Raw genomic sequence first — 25,332 nt, 5'->3', positions numbered from 1 at the left:
CTGTTCCAAATGGTCAGAAAAATAATAATATTGTAATCTAACAGGAACTGTTTGGCAGACATAATGCTCACAGAGTGCTTGCTCCTATACCCTTCTTTACCTGGATCTCCAGTAGTCAAATGTCTTCCACAGATCTGACTTCCCCTTTCCTTCCTGAGCAACCAATAAACATTCGCCCCTTTTCGAGTTTCTTTGTCACGTCGTCCGCATCCATTTTGCTGTCACGTGTTACTGTGTTCGGAGTTTATTATAACCAATTTATTGATGTGATTGTGATAGGCTGTAGGTCTGGCCCTATTGGTCACATGCATGCGGTGCTTACATGTCTCACGTAAAGAGAGCATGGGTTGGGGAAATAGGGAATTTCATTCCTAAACAAATGAGGGATTTGTAGGCATACTGTGTAAGAAACTAAATGGCTGAATGTACGTTGCAGCTTCAGCACAGACAGTGCAATAAACACTTGCTGTGCCGTGGTGCCTTTTCACAACAGTAGGGAAGAGAGCGAGACAACGTGCACCAGTCACACAGGCACTCAATGTCATTTTTTTAACACTGTGTGACCATCGGGCTTTTTCTTGAGTTATTTGTGTGTCTTAATTATTTAATCAAACAGTGTGCTTAAAGCATCAGACAAGATCAGTGCATATGTATTTGATTTTAGTCAAACACATAGGGTGTGTCTGTATATATGTCACGGCTTTCTTCTGTTGAAGGAGAGGCGGACCAAAACGCAGCGTGGTTATTTTGATACATCTTTAATAAAGATGACAATAGAACAAAATACAAACACAAGAACCGTGAAAAACCGACAACAGCCCTATCTGGTGTAACAAACACAAAGACAGGAACAATCACCCACAAAACCCAACACCAAACAGGCTACCTAAATATGGTTCCCAATCAGAGACAATGACTAACACCTGCCTCTGATTGAGAACCATATCAGGCCAAACACAGAAACAGACAAACTAGACACACAACATAGAATGCCCACTCAGATCACACCCTGACCAAGCAAAACATAGAAACATACAAAGCAAACTATGGTCAGGGTGTGACAATATATACATATGGAAAAAATACGTTTAAACATTTCAACCAATCGATTGGTTGAAAGAAAAGGATGACTCTTGGCCAACCAAGGTTTTTTGGGTCGGGGACAGCCCTAATACAGGGTCAGTTCCAATACCATATTTGCTATGTGCAGGGATACTGGAGTGATGTACTGTAAGTAAATATGTATAGGGGTAAGATGACTAGGCAACAGGATATGAGATAAAGAGAGTAGCAACAGTTTGTATGTGAGTTGGTGTGTGTGTGTGTGTGTGTGTGTGTGTGTGTGGAGTCAGTATACATGTAAGTGCATGTTATTTGTGAGTGAGAAGATGGAGTGTGTGTGTGTGTGAGTGTGTAGGGCCCTGTGAGTGTGCAATAGAGACACTGCAAAATACTGAAATAAAAGGTCAATGAAGATACAAGGTTAACTCAGATAGTCAGTGTAGCTATTTTGTTTAGATCTGAAAGACAACTAATGACCTTTTAGATATGATGGACTACGCTGTTCAGTTTTAAAAAAAATCTTTGGTGTGGAGAGCACCGTGGCATCAAGTATCAAGATTTATTTTGGCATCAAGATTTTCTTCCAACATTGCAAGACAATTGAGCGAGTTTTGATGTACAAGTTGCAAGATGCAATGAATTTACCATAGAATGCTGGGTATTTATTGAATCTGCATTGGGGAAAGTAGAAACAAACATGGCAAAGGGAAACTTTAAAAGTTAACAAAGGGAAAACCGTCTTAGAAAAGCTAAACTTTTAAAGGGAGATGTATTGTGGCAGCATGACTACATACACAAATTAAACTCTTTAGTTAAAAAAAAAATATTCACCAACCCATGGCAAACATCTCAAAAAGATTGAAGGCAAAATGTTAAATAAATGTATGTCATTCTCTGTCTGCTAGCTGCTTCAGCTAGGGCTTTTACCTACAAGCATGAGCTTCACCTGGGTCTCCTATGCAGACAGCTGAGTAGGAAAGTAGGCAAATGACCTCACCAGAGACATGGCTTGTTGTTAGGAAAGAGCATCCCCACAACCTAATGAGGCAATTGGAGGCTTGTTAACGTCCTCCTTCTCTGCTTCCTCCAACAGACAGATGCTCCACAGCTTCCCACATTACGTTATTTGAGTAGCTAGTTGCTAACATCAGTAGAACAACTACCTGGTTTCTAGTACATTCTGATAGCATGTCTGGGCATGCCTAAAGATAGGATTGGTTTTTTTAGAAGGTTCCCAATGCTTACATGGCAGTTTATGAATGGACATATAATCTGAGTCAACTAGTGTGAACTTTGATTGTTGTCTTCTTGAACCCATCTGGAGGTTCGTAAATATTTCATTAGTAGGATTCTATCAAAAGTGCAGGCCTTTTATTCCCTATATTGTCTTTTCACAAATATGGTCAAAATCCAAATGTTGCTGTCAGTGTATAGGAATGTTTACTGGCTTTTACTGGGGCACACGTTGTATCGATCGTGAGTAATGTAAAGCATTCATATGAGCATTTTTCTTCCTCAATGTTTGCAGCATTCACCAGTGTTAGCAACTCGAACAGGTAAACAAACAATTGCCCCAGCTGTAAAATATGTGACCTGCGAATCTCTTCCATAAACATTTAATAGGGTGATGAAGTGATACTTCATGCTCAACATATCAAAGGGAGGTTTGTTGATGTTGTGAAACGGTCATTTGAATCACTCCCTCAAAACATCCCCTTAAACAGTTTGCTCACCCATATCACGACCACCTGTACACGGGAATACCTCTTCGTGAGCCATATGCATTTGGACCTTGGAAGAGCGTCATTGAAATTGCAGGTCGTACTTTAGTTGGAGCCTGAGAAATGCTGAATTATTATCCCCGTCCTTGTGGATATCCGGGCCCTACTGTTTTAGAAAATGTTACGGTGAATTAATTTTGTATCTGGAACAGCTTCTATTATTTTATTCACTCGATCAATTCTCCATTTTTCATTTAACATTTTATCTGGGAAAAGTTCCAAACAGAAATAGATTCACATTTAGAGGGCAAGGATGGTAATTATTCTTAGGGGTGTAACTATTGAAGGAAATAATTGCAGTAAGGAGATAAAGAAGAAGATAAAGGGAAGAGACGCTGCAAGTGCTACTGTATGCAGGCCAGGGAGGGCTTCCTCTTCTCTGCACAGTGGAGGTACAATAACCCTGCTTAGAAAATGGCTAAATGATGACTACCTACCCAAAGCATGTCAGTAGGTAGTCAGACCGAGGCAAAATGGGTACATAATGACTATATAGGACAAGGGCGGACTGGAACCAGAAATCAACCCGATCATTTCTAACACCCACTTTATTACTTGAGGCCCCCACACAGTTCAATTTTTTTTCATTCTGCTGAGAAGGAAAAAAAAGTTCAGCCCATATGGCATTTGCCCTAACTGCCCTGCAGCCAATCCGTTTCTGTGAAAAAGACTGCGTTCTGCGTTTGTTTATGCTGTACTGTGAAATTCAAATGTGCATGGGTCAAAGTGTACGGAGGCTTCCCTCTCCACATTACCTACAATATTTATGTGTCAGTAGGTACTTGGACCGTGACAACAGATGCCAATCAAGGATTCACAGCCTGTAATTGGCTAGTTGCCATCAATTATTTCGACCAAGCATCAAAGAGGCCTAAGGCAGATAGCAGCTATTTTTTTATTTGTTTTCTATCACCGAATAAGATCAAACACTTTTACTCCAGATTGACAGAGGTGGTATCTACTGGAGGTTTCTCCCAGTCTCAGACACTTGTATTCCATACACAGACACAGACAGACAGACAGACAGACAGACAGACAGACAGACAGACAGACAGACAGACAGACAGACAGACAGACAGACAGACAGACAGACAGACAGACAGACAGACAGACAGACAGACAGACAGACAGACAGACAGACAGACAGACAGACATTCCAATCATCATCTTCCATCTAACCTTCAGTCAGCTGTGCTGCTATGGGAGTATGACGTAGGCTATGCAGGGCGTATTGATGCTTGTGGCTAGATGGGGGTTGTTGAGTGTTCATCCAGGGTCTGCACTTCAGGACAGGTCACCTGCTCATGGATGATGGAAGTGAGGGTTATAAGGTCAGCTTATGATTGGATATGGAGTAATTTGATGTCATACAATGCCAGAGAGAAGACACTAATAACCTCTCAGTGAGCTGGCAGACAGGGAGATAATAGGCTATTGTGTAATGTGTGTTTCTTATAAAGGTTTTCAGCAATACAGTTCAATAGAATGTATGATATTGTATCTCTGTGGTTTCCAGCCTGTGTTTTTTAATCATTCTGTAAATCCATGGATTGTCAATCGTCATATCTGACTTGGCTTATTCATTTGAGCTCCTATAGTGGAGCATAAGGCCTCAATATCTGGTTATACCTTGACGCAATACAAACTCCACTAGTTTCCCCTGTATGACCTGCAGGAGTATCCCTCCGCCTTCAACTTCTCAGCACACCCCGAGCTCGATATGTCTCCGAAACGTTGTATACGATTGGGCGATAGCTAGCCGTTGCTCCTATCTCGCATCTTGGGATAAAGCGTACGTGACGCACAGCGGGTATAAGGATAAGGCTGGTACAGCCCCAGTGAGCACTGCGAGGACAACCAGTTCCGACACAAGCTTTCAGGACAGCAGTGAGAACAATCTCACATAAATAAAGAATTGGAGCGGGCAAATAAATGAGCTCAGACAGCACAGGGCATCTGCGGGGTACAGGCACAGGCCTGTGTCCCCGGGGCAATGCTTTCAGATAGGCAGGAGGCTGGAGCACGTGACAAAGGGAGCGAGAGAGGGGAGATAGGAACCCCATGAAGAAAGTTCCTCATGTACAGTGCACACCGTCTTAGAAACAGACGGCATTCACGCAGACACGAATGCACGCACATGCACACACACTCACCCCCCCCCCCCCCCCAAAAAAAAAACGCAGACGCGCATAGAGAGATAAAGACAATCATGTAAATGCGCAATCATCAATAATGTATTTTAGCTGACACACACACGCACGCACACACACAAACACATAGCTCTTGTAATTAAAGCTGAATATGTAAATTCTCTCCCTTTTTCTTTGTGTCCATTTCAGGGCCCGTTCTCGGCCTTCGTCACTCACAGCTAATGGATGTCCTCACACAGTATGCCTACAATGAGAGTTTCTGGGACAATGGGAATGGGAGCTTCAATGACACGGAGAGCGGGCAGAAGCACCCGTACAATTACTATGCCATGCTCCTGACGCTGCTCATCCTCGTCATCGTCTTTGGCAATGTGTTGGTGTGCATGGCCGTGTCCAGGGAGAAGGCCCTCCAGTCCACCACCAATTACCTGATCGTCAGCCTGGCCGTGGCTGACCTGCTGGTGGCCACCTTGGTTATGCCCTGGGTGGTCTATCTAGAGGTAGGTTACCTACACACCCACCCATGCTCTTTCATTGGCAGAAAGGCTTAAAGCTAAAGATACAGTGTAGTTTGTTTTTACCCTACCTGGAGGTAGGCTACCTGTACAGCCAGGCACCTTTGTCATTTCCTGAAAGGCTTAAAGGTACGGTGTAGTTAACTTTTCCCATGAAGTTGCACAGCAAATTGCGTACATAATCATAGCTGAAGCAAAACAGGTTGTTTGATTACACTTATGCCAATCAGGGTTCCTTTTACCCTTCCTCTTTGATTTGCCCTTGCATTGACCCTCCCACTCAGTCCTCCAAAATGAAAACAAACTGTTAGGGACACATTGTTGATCTGAAAAATAATAGATTCAAAGTTCTTCTTTATTAATGGTCTGGTTATGGAACGACTTTCCCAAGGTGTCTGTCATTGAAGCATTTAGCATTATGCAAACAGAAGCCTGATTGTTTTGACAAGAAATTGTAAATGAAAGGATAAAGGCAACAGCTATAAGTGCTGGAACAATGTGAATGCAATGTGTGTCTGTTTTCATTGTGCATCTTCTCCACATAACTGGTTAAATATATTAATTTGAACTAAATTAATTCTAAATACATTTAAATATATATTTAAAAAATGTACGACATGGCTTTAAAGTGCACAAGAAATAATAGCCCCGGCGTATTTTTTTTTTGCAAATTTACCACGCGACAAAATATTAAAGTTTAAATCCATCAAACAGTTTTTCCCTGTCAACAAGGACATATCTTGTAAGTAATTATGGTTCCATGCAATGTAACTGTGGAATTTAATAGATACGATGGCATCAGCATTAAATTGTGGGAAATAGCATTGCATATTATAACTGACAGTTTAACGAGTCACTCAATAAAAAAAGTAATCGCTCTAGCAAATAGGCCGTAACGTTGATACTGTAGACAGGAGGTCAGACAATTAAGTTTGAGCAAAGTGAGGAAATGAATAAATTCACATCATGAAAATAAATTGCGCTGTACCTACGAAGCTATCTAGCGTAGTATGTGGAGCAGCAGCACTGGCAATGTCAATATAAAACGTATGTACTCATTCCCCAGCTATACTGTAGCTAGGCTAGACAACATCGGTGAATTATTATGTATTATCTTGTGATGTGACTTTTAAAACTGTCTTGTGTGATCTAGGTGTGTGCTGTGAAGAACCACGTAAGGTTGAATCAATGCCCAGTGACATTTGCGATGTAAAGCAGCAGAACGGTAGCCTTGGGCAGCAACACAATCAACCTCATTCAAGCAAATCAATTGAGAGCAGGACTTAGAACAGGTTTAGGATGTTATATTTGACCGTGGTCTTTGGCCAGTGAAATGAGAGGCCATCCAAGACTGCAGTGAAATAATCATCCTGTGTGTGTATCAATGAGCCTGCCTCATGATTACCAGGGCTATCAAATTACACTAAAATCTATAAAGTCTGTCATGTGCTTTGGAGAAAAACTGTGACTTGATCTCTTCGTCTAGCATCGAAGAAAACCAGAATGATTCTCCTGCGTTTTATATGGTGTACTTTCATTTTACATTAAAACTTTTTTTGTTGTTGTCATTTAGCAGATGCTCTTATCCAGAGCGACTTACAGGAGCAATTAGGATTCATTGCCTTGCTCAAGGGCACATAGGCAGATTTTTCACCTAGTCGGCTCAGGGATTCAAACCTTCGGGTAGTGGCCCAAAGCTCTAAACCGCTAGGCTCCTTCTGACAAAAGGTTGAGAAATGCCACATACAGTAGGCTAACTCGTTATACAACCTTTCCACAGTGACCCTCAGCTCTCTTCAAACAGGCCTCTCAATTGTATTACAAAGGATACCAAGTTTAAGGTCATGTGTCAATTAGTACACTCTTAACAAGAAGTTAAGGATATAACGAATGAGCTTTGAATGGTTTGTTGTGCACGAATCCCATTCATTTTGTCTTACAGACTAATAGTAGCATAACCAGCCTTTGGAAATGGCACAAATTAAAATATGTGCCTCTTACACAGTAGGCTGCAGCTTGGCAACATTATAAGGGCTTATTGTTAACATGAGAATAAGCACTGCCTTCAAGTGAAAAGGGTGGATTTGCGTTTGTTTGGATGATTCACACTCTTGAAACATTCGATTTCTAGCGGTGAAAATAGATGTTATGTAGGATTATGCTTTGACACAACAAAAATAAGCACATTGATCTTTTGCTATTACAATGTCATGTTCGGATTATCGTCCCTCTCCCAGGAAACCATTGCAATTTGCTGCGAGACCATTATCTATTTTTTTTCTTCTCATTTTGGTGAGATCTTGTTCAGGTAGTCCAATAATAACAAGCCGTGGTAATGTGCTGGTCACAGTCTGCTGCAGGAGAACTGTTGCCCTTTCTTGCTAAATGCTAAATTTGCATTAATTATGAATACGTTTTGCCTTCATTCGACCATGCCAAATGTGGTATATTGAGAGCCTCTTCTTGGCATATGCTAGATGACCTTAGGTCTTGAGATGTTTATTGGCTTTGATGAGCAGCTGTGAAAGATGCTTAGCCTCTCTCCTCCCAGCCAGCCTCACAGTATGTTAAACAAAGTGTCTGTGCAGATAGCAAATGAAATGTTGGCATTTCTGAGAAAGTGTGATATCTAATGTACAATCTCAATGCAAAATGAGAAAAACAAAACACCAGGACCAAATGAGCTAATATGTATCGGGCCATTAACATAGCAATTGGGTTTCTTGTCGTGTTGCATTTACGATGTCACCAATGTCAGGGCAGTTCTCCACTAACATCATGGTGGAGGTAGATATATGTTTCCAATAAGCCCTTACCATGATCCATGATGTCTATGGGTGTTAGCCATGAGCTCCATTCCCACGAGTTAGGGAGGAGTGTTAATAGGCCGATGTGTGGAGCCTGGTATAGAGGAGCCTTCATTAGGCTTGTCAGATCATTCTTTAATCACGGGCAGGGCGGCAGACAGACAACCAGGAGCAAAGACACAACCCTCTTCAAGCCTGAGCTTGGCATAATTGATAAGACACTGCCTCAGAACAGAGATGAATCAGACAGGTCTCTATGAGCCCAGCTTCGCAGCTCTGGCTGTTAAAAAAAAAAAAAAAAAAAAAAAAAGTGAGATGCGGATAACTCTTAGCTTGACGACTCCAATAAAATTCAGTGAGAAACTGAGTGAGAAGCAAAGCACCACTCTCAGTAGTGGTGTGAGGGGAAACGAGGATCTGCCACGATAGGCGGGCTTTGAAGCGCACTGTCAGTCATGCAGGGATGTTATCTAGTAGCTACACCACGGGAGCCCTGTTCTTGTGGAGAGTGGAGGTGGTTTGTTAATAAGAACGGGTTCCTCAGGCTCTTGAGAACGAAGAAGAAGCATATGCTACTCATTATACGTAAAAAAAAAAAAAAATCTCTCTCTGTTGTGAGTGGAAGGGTGAGGGCTTGGTGTGTGTGTTTGTAACCAGAGGACGAGGCAAGGCAAAACTCTCGCTAAAATATGTTCAAAATAAAGGCCAATGCGTTTCTATGGGCTTATTGTGGACCTAAGCTTGTCGCCTCTCTTCCCTCCTTTGGGACAACAACTCCCATGGTTCGGGCGGAGACATGTGCATCTCCTCATTATATGCAGCTCTCTGGTGTAAATGGGAAAGTGCAAACAGCACAGAAGGAGCGAAGGAGACGAGACTAAAAAGACAACATGAGAACAAGTGGACATAAAAGCTCATAAAAAAATACAAAACGAGGTTCTTGCGATACAGGTATTTGGAATATTGCGCAAAAACATCAATTCGAATTAATTTGATATTTTGCCCAGCCCTAAGTCATGGTTGACACAATAATGGGCAAGTGGGCATTTTTATGACCCTAAGCATTATGGGATATTAATTGCTTAACTAACTCATTAACCACACCTGTTTGGAAGCACCTGCTTTCAATGTACTTTCTGTCCTTCATTTACTCAAGTGTTTTCTTTATTTCGGCAGTTCTCTCTCTCTCTCTCTCTCTCTCTCTCTCTCTCTCTCTCTCTCTCTCTCTCTCTCTCTCTCTCTCTCTCTTTCTCTCTCTCTCTCTCTCTCTCTCTCTCTCTCTCTCTCTCTCTCTCTCTCTCTCTCTCTCTCTCTCTCTCTCTCTCTCTCTCTCTCTCTCTCTCTCTCTCTCTCTCTCTCTCTCTCTCTCTCTCTCTCTCTCTCTCTCTCTCTCTCTCTCTCTCTCTCTCTCTCTCTCTCTCTCTCTCTCTCTCTCTTTATTTATATAGCCCTTCGTACATCAGCTGATATCTCAAAGTGCTGTACAGAAACCCAGCCTAAAACCCCAAACAGCAAGCAATGCAGGTGTAGAAGCACGGTGGCTAGGAAAAACTCCCTAGAAAGGCCAATACCTAGGAAGAAACCTAGAGAGGAACCAGGCTATGTGGGGTGGCCAGTCCTCTTCTGGCTGTGCCGGGTGGAGATTATAACAGAACATGGTCAAGATGTTCAATGTTCATAAATGACCAGCATGGTCGAATAATAATAAGGCAGAACAGTTGAAACTAGAGCAGCAGCACAGTCAGGTGGAAGTTGAAACTGGAGCAGCAGCATGGCCAGGTAGACTGGGGACAGCAAGGAGTCATCATGTCAGGTAGTCCTGGGGCATGGTCCTAGGGCTCAGGTCAGTTGAAACTGGAATATTACAAATAAAAAACGGAAATATCACAATTACGTAACTATTCAGACCCTTTACTTAGTACTTTGTTGAAGCACCTTTGGCAGCGATTACATCCTCAATTCTTTTTGGGGTATGACGCAGCACTGTCTTGGCTGTGTGCTTAGGGTCATTGTCCTGTTGGAAGATGAACCTTGGCTCCAGTCTGAGGTCGTTATATAGACAGGTGTGTGATTTTCCAAATCATGTCCATTCAATGGGATTTACCACAGGTTAATAAGGTCCAATTAAGTTGTAGAAACAAGGATGGTCCATTAAAACAGGATGCACCTGATTTTAGAATAAGGCTGTAACATAACAAAATGTGGAAAAAGGGAAGGGGTCTCGTTCCAAAATCGCCCAGCATCCACTAGATGTTGGAACATTGCTGCAAGGACTTGCTTTCATTCAGCTACAAGACTATTAGTGAGGTCGTGCACTGATGTTGGGCGATTAGGCCTGGCTCGCAGTCTGCGTTTCAATTCATCCCAAAGGTGTTCGATGGGGTTGAGGTCAGAGCTCTGTGCAGACCAGTCAAGTTCTTCCACACCGATCTCGAAAAACATTTTCTGTATGGACCTCGCTTTGTTCACAGGGACATTGTCATGCTGAAACAGGAAAGGGCCTTGCCCAAATTATTGCCACACAGTTGGAAACACAGAATTGTCTAGAATGTCATTGTATGCTGTAGCATTAAGATTTACCTTCACTGCGGAGCCCGAACCATGAAAAATAGCCCCAGACCATTGTTCCTCCTCCACCAAACTTTACAATTGGCACCAATGTTCCCTCTCGCGCAGTAGCACGAGACTGTCGCGCAGCTCCCTCCGGGATTGCTGTGCAGAAATATCAGCCCACAGAGACAAGCACGAGATTGAACTTCACTCTAGTTTCTAGAGCAGTGGTCACCAACCGGTTGATCTCCAAGGCATTCCTGGTCGATCGTCAAACATTTCTGTAAAAAATCCAATGATAAAGCCTTGTGTTCCTATTTTTTGTTGTCTCAGGCGGTAGGTGCACCCGATTCAGCTGCCCTGCATCCCTGGTAGGCGAACTGTTGCCATTTCTAACCATTTCATGTGTCTGAAAGTACAAACTCTGCCTTCCCGGAGGGCCTAGAGAGAAAATCAAGCGCACTATAGACCTATAGTTGGCCAATCGGATGGCTGAGATGACCGTGTCTGTAGTAATGTAGCAGGCATGACAGAAAGCTACAGCGAAGTTGATACTGTGATATTTCTCAACTTTAAAACCATGACTAGAGAGAGACTGTCAATGAATACAACAAAGAGTGGCAGTTTTTCCAAGTGAGTTCATGTTTAACTTCTTACTCAGCATTGTCAACACTTTGTATTCATAAACCATAAAATGTGTGTTCTTCCTTTTTCCATGAGTAGGAAAGTAGACTTGCGGAATATTTCACTTTCTCTGTTCATAGGAGTAACAAAATGTATTTGTGCATGAGGCAGAAATAATGAGGTGCGACTCGAGTTTTGCCATAAGCTGGAAGACGGTGACCCTTTTTTGGCCAGTGTCAGTAGAGGAAAGGGAGAGCGGAGGGATGTTGAGAGGCAAACCCTCAGTCAGCTGCTCTCTCCCTCCACTGAGACTGACCATCAGATGCAGGCACCATCAGCCCAATAAAATAAAAATACACTGAACAAAAATATAAACGCAACATTTTTCCCAAATTTCAAGAACAAATAAAAAATCCCAGAAATGTTCCATAAGCACAAAAATAGTATTTCTCTCAGATTTTGTGCACTTATTTGTTTACATTCCTGTTAGTGAGCATTTCTCCTTTGCTAAGATAATCCATCCACCTGACAGGTGTGGCATATCAAAAAGCTGATCAAACAGCATGATCATTGCACAGGTGCAACTTGTGCTGGGGACAATAAAAGTCCACTTTAAAATGTGCAGTTGTGTCACACAACACAATGCCACAGATGTCTCAAGTTTTGAGGGAGCATGCTGACTGTAGGAATGTCCACCAGAGCTGTTAACAGAGAATTGAATGTTCATTTCTTTACCATAGGCACCCTCCAATGTCGTTTTGGAGAATTGGGGCTTAAGGAATTTATTTCAATTGACTGCTTTCCTTATATGAACACTAACTTAGTTAAAATCTTTGAAATTGTTGAATGTTGTGCTTATATTTTTGTTCAGTATAAAAATTACATTATTTAAATGTATGCTCATTCAACTGTGCTTCACAAGTAATACAACAACGGATCTACTACCGGTGGGATCTTATAGTCTACCTCAAATTTTCAGATGTCCCAAACAACAATGCATTGGCAGGGCAATTCAAGCAAAGCCAATATGCAGTGATACTTCATTGGGCCTATAGCTTACTGCACAAACCTCATTGCTATAGCACAGTTTTTAATTGGTTAATGTTGCATACGCTTATGTTTTTAAATTATGTAAAAAAAAGATCTGAGCTGTAGATCTCGGCTTGCATTTTGACTCAAAGTGATCTTGACTCAGAAAAGGTTTGTGACCACTGTTTCCAGAGTTTCTCTGTTAACACTATCAGCGTTTCCCTTTACTGGCAATTGCGATCGAAACAATGCAATATTAGCCACTGTTAATGCAACATACCAAAACAAAATGAACTACGCAAGAGATTTTGTTGTAGGCAGAGCGCATCAGAGTAGGATTCTATTGCATTGACATGTACTACTCATCCCGTACTCTACACAGACCCATGCGGCATAAACAATCAGAGCTGCATTATGCATATATGCAAATAGACCATTGCCATATATGGATCTGTGACATTTACTCTGAACTGGACTGTGTTTACAGCATGAGTGGTGTGAGTGGATGTGCTTGTTTTTAGATCAAAGCGAGAGCTGCATGAAGCCACGTGTTCACATTTTGTTCATATCCTTTGCAAGTTAGTGAGTTATTATCCCAGTTCTAGATCATTTGTAGTCAGCAATAGGGGTGTGATTGCTTCCTACAAGAGCACAAAACATATACATTTCTAAACATCTTTTGAAAAGGGAGACAGGTAAAGAGCTTTTTATTGTCTTAAAGCGGCAGTGTATTTTGAGACAGTGTTGAATAAGATAAGTAGCCAATAGGCAGAGGATAGCATAATTTGTCTGATTCTCTGTAATAATGTATGGGAATAATGATGCATTTTATTTTGCAAAGTGGTTTCTTGCATCAAACAACACAACAACATTTTCAGTCACCTCCTTGTCAGAAGGACAAGTGGTTAAAGAGGTTAATGTCAAGCCCTGCATGTTTTTCAAAAGTCTCATGGAATATTTTTATTTATTTTTATTTTTATTTCACCTTTATTTAACCAGGTAGGCAAGTTGAGAACAAGTTCTCATTTACAATTGAGACCTGGCCAAGATAAAGCAAAGCAGTTCGACACATACAACAACACAGAGTTACACATGAGGTAAAACAAACATACGGTCAATAATACAGTAGAAAAATAAGTCTATTTACAATGTGAGCAAATGAGTTGAGATAAGGGAGGTAAAGGCAAAAAAAGGCCATGGTGGCGAGGTAAATACAATATAGCAAGTAAAACACTGGAATGGTAGATTTGCAGTGGAAGAATGTGCAAAGTAGAAATAGAAATGGGGTGCAAAGGAGCTAAATAAATAAATACAGTAGGGGAAGAGGTAGTTGTTTGGGCTAAATTATAGATGGACTATATACAGGTGCAGTAATCTGTGAGCTGCTCTGACAGCTGGTGCTTAAAGCTAGTGAGGGAGATAAGTGTCTCCAGTTTCAGAGATTTTTGTAGTTCGTTCCAGTCATTGGCAGCAGAAAACTGGAAGGAGAGGCGGCCAAAGGAAGAATTGGCTTTGGGGGTGACCAGAGAGATATACCTGCTGGAGCGCGTGCTATAGGTGGGTGATGCTATGGTGACCAGCGGGCTGAGATAAGGGGGGACTTTACCTAGCAGGGTCTTGTAGATGAAAAAAAGTATAAAGCGAGGGCCAGCCAACGAGAGCGTACCGGTCTCAGTGGTGGGTAGTATATGGGGCTTATATAGGCCTAGGTAGTATATAGGCCTACGTTGAACATCACACATTGGCTACTACTGTAGGCTAAATGATAGAACAGCTATTTGCATGTTAAAATGCTATGCAATACATTTTCTCCATTGTATTTGATGGAAGTCCACTCGGGCAGGTCTACATTATGATCAAATAGCCACAGTAGCCTACATGGCCACTATTAAAACTGTAACATAAAGCAGGTGCAGCCTGCTTGTGTGGCCTTCCACTTCGCAGCTCTGCCGTTGTTGCTCCTAGAAGTTTCCACTTAACAATAACAGCATTTACAGTTGACCGGAGCAGATCTAGTACAGCAGAAATTTGACAAACTGACTTGTCGGAAAGGTGGCATCCTATGACGGTGCCACGTTGAAAGTCACTGAGCTCTTCATTAAGGCCATTCTACTATCTACTATCTTTGTCTATGGAGATGTTATACACCTGTTGCTGAATTAGTCACATCCACTAATTTGAAGGGGTGTCCACATACTTTTGTGGTGTATATACACTCTGGCTAGTTTATTAGGTATATCCGCCCGTTCATGAAAATGGTTTGCTCTTACAGACAGTGAGTCATGTGGCTTGCTATACAAAGCAGGCAGCCACACGTCAAGGCATTCAGTTACTGTTCGAATGAACGTTAGAATCGAGGAAACTAAGCTACTTTGAGCCTGGCATGATCGTCGTTGCCAGCTGCACCGGTTCCATTATTTCAGCCAGCATCCTCTGCTTTTCACACATGACAGTGTCAAGGGGTTTACCGAGAATCATGAAACAAACAAAAAAAACAGAGTCAGCTCCAGTCCTGTGGGCCGAAAGTAGAATGACAAGAATTGTGCAGGCGGCAGGTAGCTTAGTGGTTAGAGTGTTGGACTAGTAACCGAAAGGTTGCAAGCTTGAATCCCCAAGCTGACAAGGTAAAAACAAGGCTGTCATTGAAAATAAGAATTTGTTCTTAACTGACTTGCCTAGTTAAATAAAAGCTTTTAAAAAACACACAAAAAACAGGTGGGCCACAGACAGGCAAATAACGGCACAGTAGTGTGCAGAACGGCATCTCGGGACGCAAAACGCATCGGTCCTTGTCACGGGTGGGCTATTGCAGCAGACAACCATACCGGCTTTTACTCTTATCATCTAAAAACAAGAAGAAGCGGCTCCAGTGGGCACAAGATCACCAACACTGGACAATTGAGGAGTGGAAAAACATTGCCTGGTCTGACGAATCCCGGTTTCTGTGCGTCATGTTGATTGCAGAGTCAGGATTTGGAGTACATAACCCCATCCTGCCTGGTGGCAACAATAGAGGCTGGTGGCAGTGGTGTGGGGAATGTTTTCCTGGCACACGCTAGGTCCCTTGATAGCAATTGAGCAACGTTTAAATGCCACAGTATACCTGAAAATAGCATCCATTCCAGAAGAATTCAGGCTGTTCCAATCTAATTTCATTTGTCACATGCTCTCGTTAATAACAACAGATGTAGACTAACTGTGAAATGCTTACTTACGGCCCTTCCCAAAAATGCAGAAAAAAATTGTAGAGAAAATTGCATTTTCAGATGGATAAAGGGATTTTCAGATGCCATAAAGGGATGCACGTGATTGGCAATGATGTTCAGATATCCTGTGGCATTCAAATGTTGCTCCACTTTAATCAAGGGGTCCAATGTGTGTGCCATGAAAACACACCTCACACCATCATACCACCACCACCAGCCTGCAATGTTGACTCACAGCATGATGGATGCATGTACTCATGTGGTTTTCTCTATACCCTTGTCCTCCCATCAGCGTGAAACAGCAGGAACCAGGATTCATCAGACCAGGCAATGTTTTTCCAATTCTCCAGTGTCCAGTGTTTTTGTTCCTGAGCCCACTGCAACCGCAGTTTCTTGTTTTCTGCTGAAAGAAGAGGAACTCTGTAAGGTTATCGGCTGCCATTCATATCAAGGTACGACAAGTTGTGCGTTTTTTTATGGGTCATTAGGCACCAATGTTTTACTGGACTGTCAGTTGACTAACTGCTCTGCCCAATTCGTGTCAGCCTCCTTGGTCCTGTTTCATCAATGACCCATTTTCAACCACTAGCCTGCCTCTGGCTGGATTACCTTTGGGTGGTGAACCATTCTTGATACACACGGGAAACTGTTGAGCATGAAAAACCCAGCAGCGTTGCAGTTCTTGACACACTCAAACCGGTGCGCCAGGCACCTAATACCATACCTCGTTCAAAGGCACTTTCATATTTTGTGTTAACCATTCACCCTCACACCTATACAAACCATGTCTCAATTGTCTCAAGGCTTAAAAGAACTTCTTTAACCTGTCTCCTCCCCTTCAGCTACACTGATTTGAAGTGATTTTAACAGGTGACATCAATAAGGGATAATAGCTTTCACCTGGATTCACCTGGTTAGTCTATGCTGTGGAAAGAACAGTGTACACTCAGTGTATACATTATCTACTGTTTTTTTGATTGATTCCGATATAAGTGACATGGAAATTGTGGTTAATGGAGCAGGCATTGGAAGATTCATGAGAACAGATGAAAATATAAGAAAATCTATTGAGGAACATGTACGGCGGGATTTTTAATGTCTGACTGAACTGCAACTGAAAAATAGTCAGTGCTTCAGTCAGTGCTTGAGGGAGATAAAACTGTTGTCTCTAAATTTTGAAACATCTTTCTTTCAGGTGGTGGGAGAGTGGAGGTTTAGTAAAATCCACTGTGACATCTTTGTCACCCTAGATGTCATGATGTGCACTGCAAGCATCCTCAATCTCTGTGCCATCAGCATTGATCGGTAAGTGCTCATGAAATTGTTGAATCTTGGCCGAAGGCAGGTGCCATTGTGGATTTGCAGCGAAAATCTTTAGATTGAAAATCTTTAGATTGAAAATCTTTAAGATTCAGAATTCAGTGCCGTCTGGTCCTAAAAGGCCTTCTTGCAAACCCATCTGATACTTTCTATTGAATACCAATTCCATTATTTATGGACTATGCAGTATGCCACTTTAATTTTGCATGATTTTCCACTTCACTGATTTTTGTGTCACTCAAATGCCTGAACAGAACAAATATTCACCTTGCTTATGTGAATACTTAGCTCAGAGGTAATTTAAATAGTTACTGAAGTGATTTGTATTTAAATACAAAATGTCTGAACGTTTAGTATGTATGGAGAATATCTTTGAGTTGTTTATATTGCAGATGCTAATTTGAGGTTGTTAAGATAAGACGCATGCACGTTTCATAATTAAATCTGTACTATTGAATAAAGAGTACCCTTAAATCTAGAGTCCTTCATTGAAACAATAACAAAGTGGCCAACTGCCTCTGTTTTGGTCAGCAGCTGATGGATGGGCCTGGAAATGTAACCACTGTCAAATGCATAGACAGAGCTATGGATGCAAGGACTGTCCATCCAACATTATAGGGTTTTGAGGCCACATAGTGTTTGTTTACAAACGTTGGAGTTATTAAACAAGCTTATAGTTTGGGTTCTATTTCCTGAATAGCATTTATGCACCTGTTACGCTAAACTATGATTTTTCTTCGCGTTTACTGCGCGTTAGTCGTCTCCCGTCATCTCAAGAGTTGACCCACCCTTTTTTTCTACCTCCTGGTGTCCCTACTAAGAGAATACAGAGAAAGGTGTTTGCTGTCACTCCACGTCTAGTCTGCACAGTTGAAAAGCCAGAGTCAAATGTGGCATAGTGTGTGTGTGTGCTTGTGCAGTCTGGCAGTTTGTCTAACTCTACAGTATTTGTCCCTTGTCTTTCCTCACCCTCTGCTTCCTTCCACGACAGATACACAGCAGTCGCCATGCCCATGCTGTACAACACGCGCTACAGCTCCAGAAGACGAGTCACTGTTATGATCTCGGTGGTGTGGGTTCTGTCCTTTGCGATATCATGCCCCCTGTTGTTCGGCCTAAATAACACAGGTAATAGCAGGAACTGTGGGCTCCCTTGCTCTGTTGCACTGTGATCTGTGCTATTGCTCAGTGCTTCCACAGTATTTAGGCTTTTATGGGACTAAGGAGTAGACTCCGTATGACAGCGGTAGGTGATACTAAATTGTATGACTGCTGTGAATGGGGTAAACAGTGTGGTGGTGAGTTTGAATGCTCCTTTTTCATACACATTGTATATTCATCCAAAACGGCCCTTTTAGGCGTTATGCCCTGTATCGACCAAGTCAGTGGCCTTGCGGTTCGTGTCCACATTGAGGTCGAAAGGTTGAGTGATTGATCCTCGGCCTTAGTCACACTAAAGCCTGTATGAATGGGACCCGATGCGTCTCAGCTTGGCACTCAGAATTAACGAGGTACAATTGGGGATAAGACTCTGCAATAGACTAGCGTCCTGTCCAGGGGTTGTACTTGTACGTCAAGCTGCGTGTCATGCTACAGAGAATGGCTCCTGCTCCAATGAGCTGTCCCTGCTCACTCGTGCAACTGGGCTACTGGTTTGGCGGGTATTGCTGTTTTCTGTATTGACCGGAGCGCAATTTTGTTTTCCTCCCTAGCGACTCGCGACGAGTCCCTGTGCATCATCGCCAACCCGGCCTTTGTGGTGTACTCCTCCATTGTGTCCTTCTACATTCCCTTCATCATCACTCTGCTGGTCTACGTGCAGATTTATGTGGTGCTTCGCAAGCGTCGGAAACGGGTGAACACAAAGCGCCCGTGTCAAGGGACAGGCGACCACCACGCAGGCGCCACGTTAAAGGTGACTAGGCTGCAAGTCGTGTTTTTCAAAAATGAAGTGCTTGACACACTTAGGGAGAGACAATTCAATTAAATCCATTGTCAACAACATGTCATGTGTTTTTGGAGAATGGAATCAAACATGAGGAAGCTAAATATTGTCCATAAAGTGCTTGCTATTCCCAGAAATGAGATGCCGAACACACAGATAACGATTTTGTGTGAGGGGCAAGAAAAACACAGCAGATAGAATTCTAGCCAGGGTTGAAAAGGGCACACGCAATTATCCTAAGGCATTTAAAGAGGGTTCTCTTCGCGTATTGAGATTATTAGCAACATATTCTGCTGTAATTGGTCATTGTTGGCCATTGTTCGTTGGCCTACAAGATTGGCAGGAGAGCTGAAATGCAACAGTAATTATGATGTACCTTTTCGTGACCTTTTCATTTTCTGGATATTGATTTTAGTGACATTAATGCGGATCAATACAGGAAAAGAAGCCGTGTATCTCTACATTGCTCATGTACATGCATACCTTTTGTCTTGGTGTGGGGAAGGGAGAGAGCAGATGAAATACATTCAGAAAGTACTATGCGATTGCAAGGCAAATAGTCCTCATCACTTTTATACTGTGATACAATAAACTATTTCTGAAACAATATTGTCAGTTTAAGTCCGTGACTTTTTATTTCTGCGCTATTGAGGGTTATGGAGGTAATCATTCGAATGGGAATCAAATAACGTACGCTATAGTTTATTGTTAATTGTTTTTTACAATTGTGCCCTCTCAAAGAGCGACTCGGAGACCTTTTGGTGCCTGTGCAGTGACTGTGTGCTAGCCTCTCTCCCCTGTTGTTGTTTCAGGAGAAGTGCAGTCACCCAGGAGATGTGAGGCTGTGCACTGTGATTGTGAAACCTAATGGGAGCTTTCCTGTCAACAAGAAAAAAGTGGTGTGTCAAGTATTTGTTGTGCTATTTTTACAGAGTAACTCTCAGAAGGGAATGTCTTTACTTTCAAAGGCAGTTAACAAGGTGTCACCTCTATTGTTCCGATTTCTCCCTGTAAGCAAGCTATAGAAGTTACTGCTACATTACTACTGCTGCTGCTACTGCTACTACTACTACTACTACTACTTTAACATTGTTGTTGATCTCTGTCAGCAGATCTTCATCAAAGAGGTGGCCCACGAAGGGGACGACATAGAGCTGGACGAGATGACCAACTGCAACCCTCAGAAACAGAAGAATGTGGACAATGCCACCGCCACGCCTGTCAGCCACCAGCTCCTGCCGCCAACCAAGGCCAACGCCAGCCCCACCTCCGTGCCCCCCTCCCCGCCTGGGAGCTCCGTCAAAGTGGAGAAGAACGGCGACTCGAAGGACATACTGGTGGAAGTGCCCAAAGTGACTAAAGCGTTTCAGACCGAGGCCTTACCCAACGGAAAAACCCAGACGTCTATCAAGCAGCAACCCACTCTCATGAGTAAGAGGAAGATCTCCCAACAGAAGGAAAAGAAAGCCACTCAAATGTTAGCCATAGTCCTGGGTAAGTTGTTAGCATGAATACCACTTTGAGTGTTTGAAAGTACTGTTGAACTTTTCAGGAGAGAGGAGGGATACAGAGATATTGGGGGTAAAGTCTATTTTTACTTTCACACATCATAAGCAATAAGACAACTCAATAAAATGTAGCTGATATCTTCATTTTACTAGCTGTAGTTTTCTGATGGCCTGTATAGGTATATTGTATTCACTTAGTAATCTTTAACTTGAAAATAGCTTACAGGCAGAAAGTCAGACAAGGAAACATTTTTTATTTTAATTGGGGAGAAATTAATCAAGTTTATCTTCAGGATATGGTTCAATGTTCACATCAATCCAGTAACATGGTACTAGCTGGTTTCTCCGATCTTTTCACATTTTGTCTTCTCTCTCTCTCTCTCTCTCTCTTTTCAGGTGTATTTATCATATGCTGGCTACCTTTTTTCATCACTCATATATTGAACACCCACTGCACCACATGCAAGGTTCCTGCGGAGATGTACAATGCTTTCACGTGGCTGGGGTATGTGAACAGTGCCGTGAACCCCATCATATACACCACTTTCAATATAGAGTTCAGAAAAGCTTTCATCAAGATCCTGCATTGCTAAGGTTGGCATTTGAGAAGGGAGCTGGAATGAAGAAAAGCGTCACTTATAGCCTACTAAAAAAATACCTCATCCACGTGAGGACAGTGCACATGACCATTAGTCTCAGTGATGATCAATGACAAATGGAGAGACTGAGTAAATGCCACACATGAAGTCTTGGGGACTTTTGTGGATTATTTGGTGGACTCGTGTTCTCCCACATGAATGTATATCGAGGAGTAACATCTTTATCAATGAACTGTTTCTTGAAACGTCATATTGGTCTTAACCATCTTGCTTGTCACTTAAGAGCCATCCATGTAAAGAAATGTAAAGAAAACACAAGAAGATGTTTTTTTTTTAAATACTAAAGCAAGCCGCCTATTTAATCTGTGTATAGGATGTCTTTTGATACTGGCTGAATCCCGCAAAGAACAACTAGATATCAGCAAATCAGTGTTCATCTCAGTATTAAACCTAATAATATTAAACTGGTCATCCATGAGCTCTGCATCTTTAAACCACCCACAGAATGGAATGTTGTGTCACATAGGGAGAAAACATTTTGACTCGTAGCTTTCTCACTGGTCCGCTTGGCAAGAGAGGCAGCCACAGGTTTGTGATAAATGGAATTATTATTAATAATAGTATGATGATTATTATTATTGGTATTATTATACAAAAAAAAAACTCTACAGCCACCACTGGTCAATGGTTCCTGTCTGGCTCGGAAGGACCATGAATAAGGTTTTTTGTACAATTATTATTTACATTTCCTGTAGATGCTTTTTATAAACACATTCTATGTGATTATATGCCTGCAATGAAAATGTGATGCATGTTACAATGCTCCTTTACATGGATTCTCATGAAATGTAAATCAAAAATAATAATAATATGTCCAATAAATTGAGTTATGAGACATGTGCTGTGCCATGTAAATGTCTTATTCTTTGACACTTTATACATACTGTTTTATATACTGTAATACTGTGTAAATCACTCATACAATAGTACAATGCAAAACGTTGTACCACTACTAGGCCGAATACTCTTAATATAATTGGTCGAGAGGGTGTTGATTATTTTCCTGGTAATACACTGCAAAAAAATGATATGCCAATGAAGTAGTTTCAACAAAGAGGTCTAATGGGTTCGCACTCCAAAATATGTTGTATAACTGCATCAGGGATAGTTTACACAAACGTGTTTGGCTTTACAGCCTTCTTCAGTGTGTAGGTACAATTATCTTCAATTCAAACAGCATTTGTAAAAATATATATATATATATATATATACATATATAAAGGGCCTCATGCCATTCCATATTGATGTTTTCTGTAAACGATTGGATTGTTCTCTGTGCAGGAAACCACACAAACATGTTTGACTATTTCTTGATTTCCGTTATAATGGAACATCGCATACGATATATCCAATTCAAAAAAGACAAATCAACAACAAGTCTTTAGTTTTAATGACCTTTAGGCCCCGTCTATGGTTTATGTGGTATGACACACAGCTTGATAAACAGCCACCATCTCCTAGGATATTATGTCATTAGCCCCTTGGTAACCATTATCAGAGAATGTGGTTTGAGTCTCTCCACAGAAGGTCAAAGCCATAGGTTCTGATGACAGAGCAAAAATATGTATGTCTTCAGTGTAAAAGGGATGCCACTATTCCCCTAATCTTAAACACTCCGTGGATTTTCTGCCCCGTAGTTACCTGTTTTGACATATCTAGTACCTCATCACTATCCCATGAGATGTCTCCCCACTTCACTGAAAGTATACCCTGGCTTTCTGGCCTGATACCACCAACAATGGCAAAGAATAAAGCTATAGTAGCTTTCACATACAGAACCCCATTATTGTACTGGTAGGATAGTATGCCAATTACCAGATCCAAATGTACTTACAGTACAATGAGTGCATTCACTTTTAGAATGTCTTTGTCATCCCTGTGGGACTTAAACCCATGACCTTGGTGCTGATGGTTTTTTTCTGACCAAGTGATGTGCTTTTGTATACCTTGTCTGAATTTGTTTGGCATTCGGACATATCCTGACGCCACAGTATACGTCTCATCGCAGGCTGTTGGGTAATAACGGGAACTTTGATTTACACTTTAGCCATGGTTCCTCTGTGCCTGAGCCATTTGACAATCTACCTCTCTCTTTCCTCCTCCTTGCTCTGTAGCAAGGTTCCTTTAGAAACGATTTTAAACACTAGACGTTTGCTACAACCAACCCCCTGGCACCATGTCACATTCCCCAGAGCCCCAATTCGAACAGCACCCTGAGTCTTCAAAATCCTGTTCTTCAGATGCTATGTCACCTTCAATGACCCCAATACCAACCATACATGTACTATCCCCGGTCACTGTCAATCTGAATGTCCTCCCCTCCATCCGTGATGATGACACAGTCAGGCCCCCACAGTGTTGTCTACACTTTAAGGAACCGTCTGTGACATTGATTCTCCTCAAGTTTCCTTCATATCAACTGTAACTTTTGACAAGCACTTACCTCGAGGGACAACTGGAAACACTGAATAATCTCTGCACCGCTCTAATGCAAACCATCAGTGGAGGACAGGGATTGGCCTCCTTCCAGTGTGTATCCCTCTTCCTCTGATCTCTGAAGCGACTTTTCTCCTTTTCCTCGCCTGCTATCACCCTAAGGCTTGCCTGAGCCCCGGTGATTGGCATGTTCAAATAAAGTAGTAGTGGTGGTGTGTGTTCCAACACTGGGGCCCTTTAAATGAACTGAGTCAAGATGGCTTGCCAGGCATTGCATTATTGAAAAGCTTCCACACACGAGCTGTGATCAGGACTTGGTGGACTTAATGGACTTGGTGTCAGAGCTTCCAATGTGATTGTTAGATCATCAGCCATTGCCATTTACCTCCAGCGTGAGCTGTGAAGTCGTGCCACTCGGACGAGTGATTTCTGTGCTGCAGGGAGCATGGTGGATGGATGATTGCCTGTCAGAGACGGAGCATCCTGGTTACTGCGTTGTGGAAGTCAAACCTAACAGGATGTTTTGAACTGCAACTGACTTCACCTCTCTGTCTCGTCTCTCCTCATTAACTGAAGAGCACATATCTACATCTATGGAGTTAGATTCAGTTCAGACCAGTTCATCAGTAATGGTGGCCTGGACATGACTTTTCAACTGCAGGGTTAGACAGGGTTTGCTGAAATATTACAGTAGATATAGAGATATAACAGAGGTACAGGCCCAGCTCGCTCTTCAGAAAAACACTAAAGATTACTTAAGGCTACTGTGCATTGCAAGTCACAAAAATTGAGTGGATACCATTTCTCATCACACTGTACGTATCAATCTTGGTCGGCCAGGATCCCAGGACATAATCTTGGGAATGTTTGTATCACTGTTTTCTATCAGTAATGATAAATGTTGTTTACTACCTGGACTTTTAGGGTTGTTATTGTACTGTCTTCCCTGACAGAGATGGCACAGATTAAAACGTAATAAAAAGAACAGAGATATTAAATACAGAAAACACTGAAATATGGAAATACAGAATTTCAGATACTTTTTTTTTTCTCTCCCAAAAACCCATTCTTTCTACTGCTGTATGCATTCACATTGTATTGAGTCACGGCATACGCCGCATTTAACATTTATTTGAAATACTTTCCTCAGTATTTCACCCCAAATTGCGTGGTGGAGACAAAAAGTCAACGAGAGGTGATATAGAAAGCAACAGAACTGTAATGGTATAGCGCTGCACATTTGGGCCATTTGAGAGTTTATTTGAGAGTCTGAGATGGTTGGCCCAAGGTGGTCAATTCCATTAGGAGGAATACTGTAGCAGTTCATCCAGAAATCAATTTACTGGATACAGATATCCTGAGAGAGATGTACCTTTCGTCATTAGAATTGTGCTCTATTCTGGATTACTGCTGTGAAGTCTAAAGGGTTTCAAGAGAAGCCCACTAGCAAATGGGCCGACAGTGCCTTCGGAAAGGGTTCAGACCCCTTGACTTTTTTCACATGCTGTATTACATTTCACAAATGTATTACATTGTTTTTCCCCTCTCATCAATCTACACACAATACCCCATCATGACAACGCAAAAACAGGTTTGTTCAAATGTTTTGCTAATTTATAAATAAATACAAATCTGAAATGTCACATTTACATAAGTATTCAGACCCTTTACAGCCTCGAGTCTTCTTGGGTATGACGCTACAAGCTTGGCACACCAGCGTTTGGGGGAGTTTCTCGCATT

The 25,332-nt window shown here is 42.0% G+C and overlaps 1 protein-coding gene across 5 annotated transcripts in view; it reads left to right on the top strand.

The window, feature by feature from the left end:
• Window positions 1–21,993, top strand: part of drd2a (dopamine receptor D2a) — a 29,475-nt gene extending 7,482 nt beyond the window's left edge. Inside the window, exons 2-8 of one of the 5 annotated variants that reach the window (XM_020503684.2) lie at window positions 5,183–5,493; window positions 16,920–17,029; window positions 18,036–18,172; window positions 18,757–18,959; window positions 19,802–19,888; window positions 20,099–20,483; window positions 20,894–21,993. In XM_020503684.2, the coding sequence (XP_020359273.1) occupies window positions 5,215–5,493; window positions 16,920–17,029; window positions 18,036–18,172; window positions 18,757–18,959; window positions 19,802–19,888; window positions 20,099–20,483; window positions 20,894–21,090 (1,398 nt within the window). In that variant the 5' untranslated portion in view covers window positions 5,183–5,214 and the 3' untranslated portion in view covers window positions 21,091–21,993. Of the gene's footprint in view, window positions 1–5,182; window positions 5,494–16,642; window positions 16,803–16,919; window positions 17,030–18,035; window positions 18,173–18,756; window positions 18,960–19,801; window positions 19,889–20,098; window positions 20,484–20,893 lie in introns of those variants that run through there. The other 4 variants (XM_020503686.2, XM_031790419.1, XM_031790418.1 and 1 more) reach the window with 4 other exon arrangements.
• The last annotated feature ends 3,339 nt before the right edge of the window (window positions 21,994–25,332 follow it).

The sequence above is a fragment of the Oncorhynchus kisutch genome, linkage group LG15 (assembly GCF_002021735.2).
Source record: "Oncorhynchus kisutch isolate 150728-3 linkage group LG15, Okis_V2, whole genome shotgun sequence".
Lineage (NCBI taxonomy): Eukaryota > Metazoa > Chordata > Actinopteri > Salmoniformes > Salmonidae > Oncorhynchus > Oncorhynchus kisutch.
The sequence above is the reverse complement of the archived record's forward strand: the minus strand, read 5'-3'. Positions and strand labels throughout refer to the sequence as shown.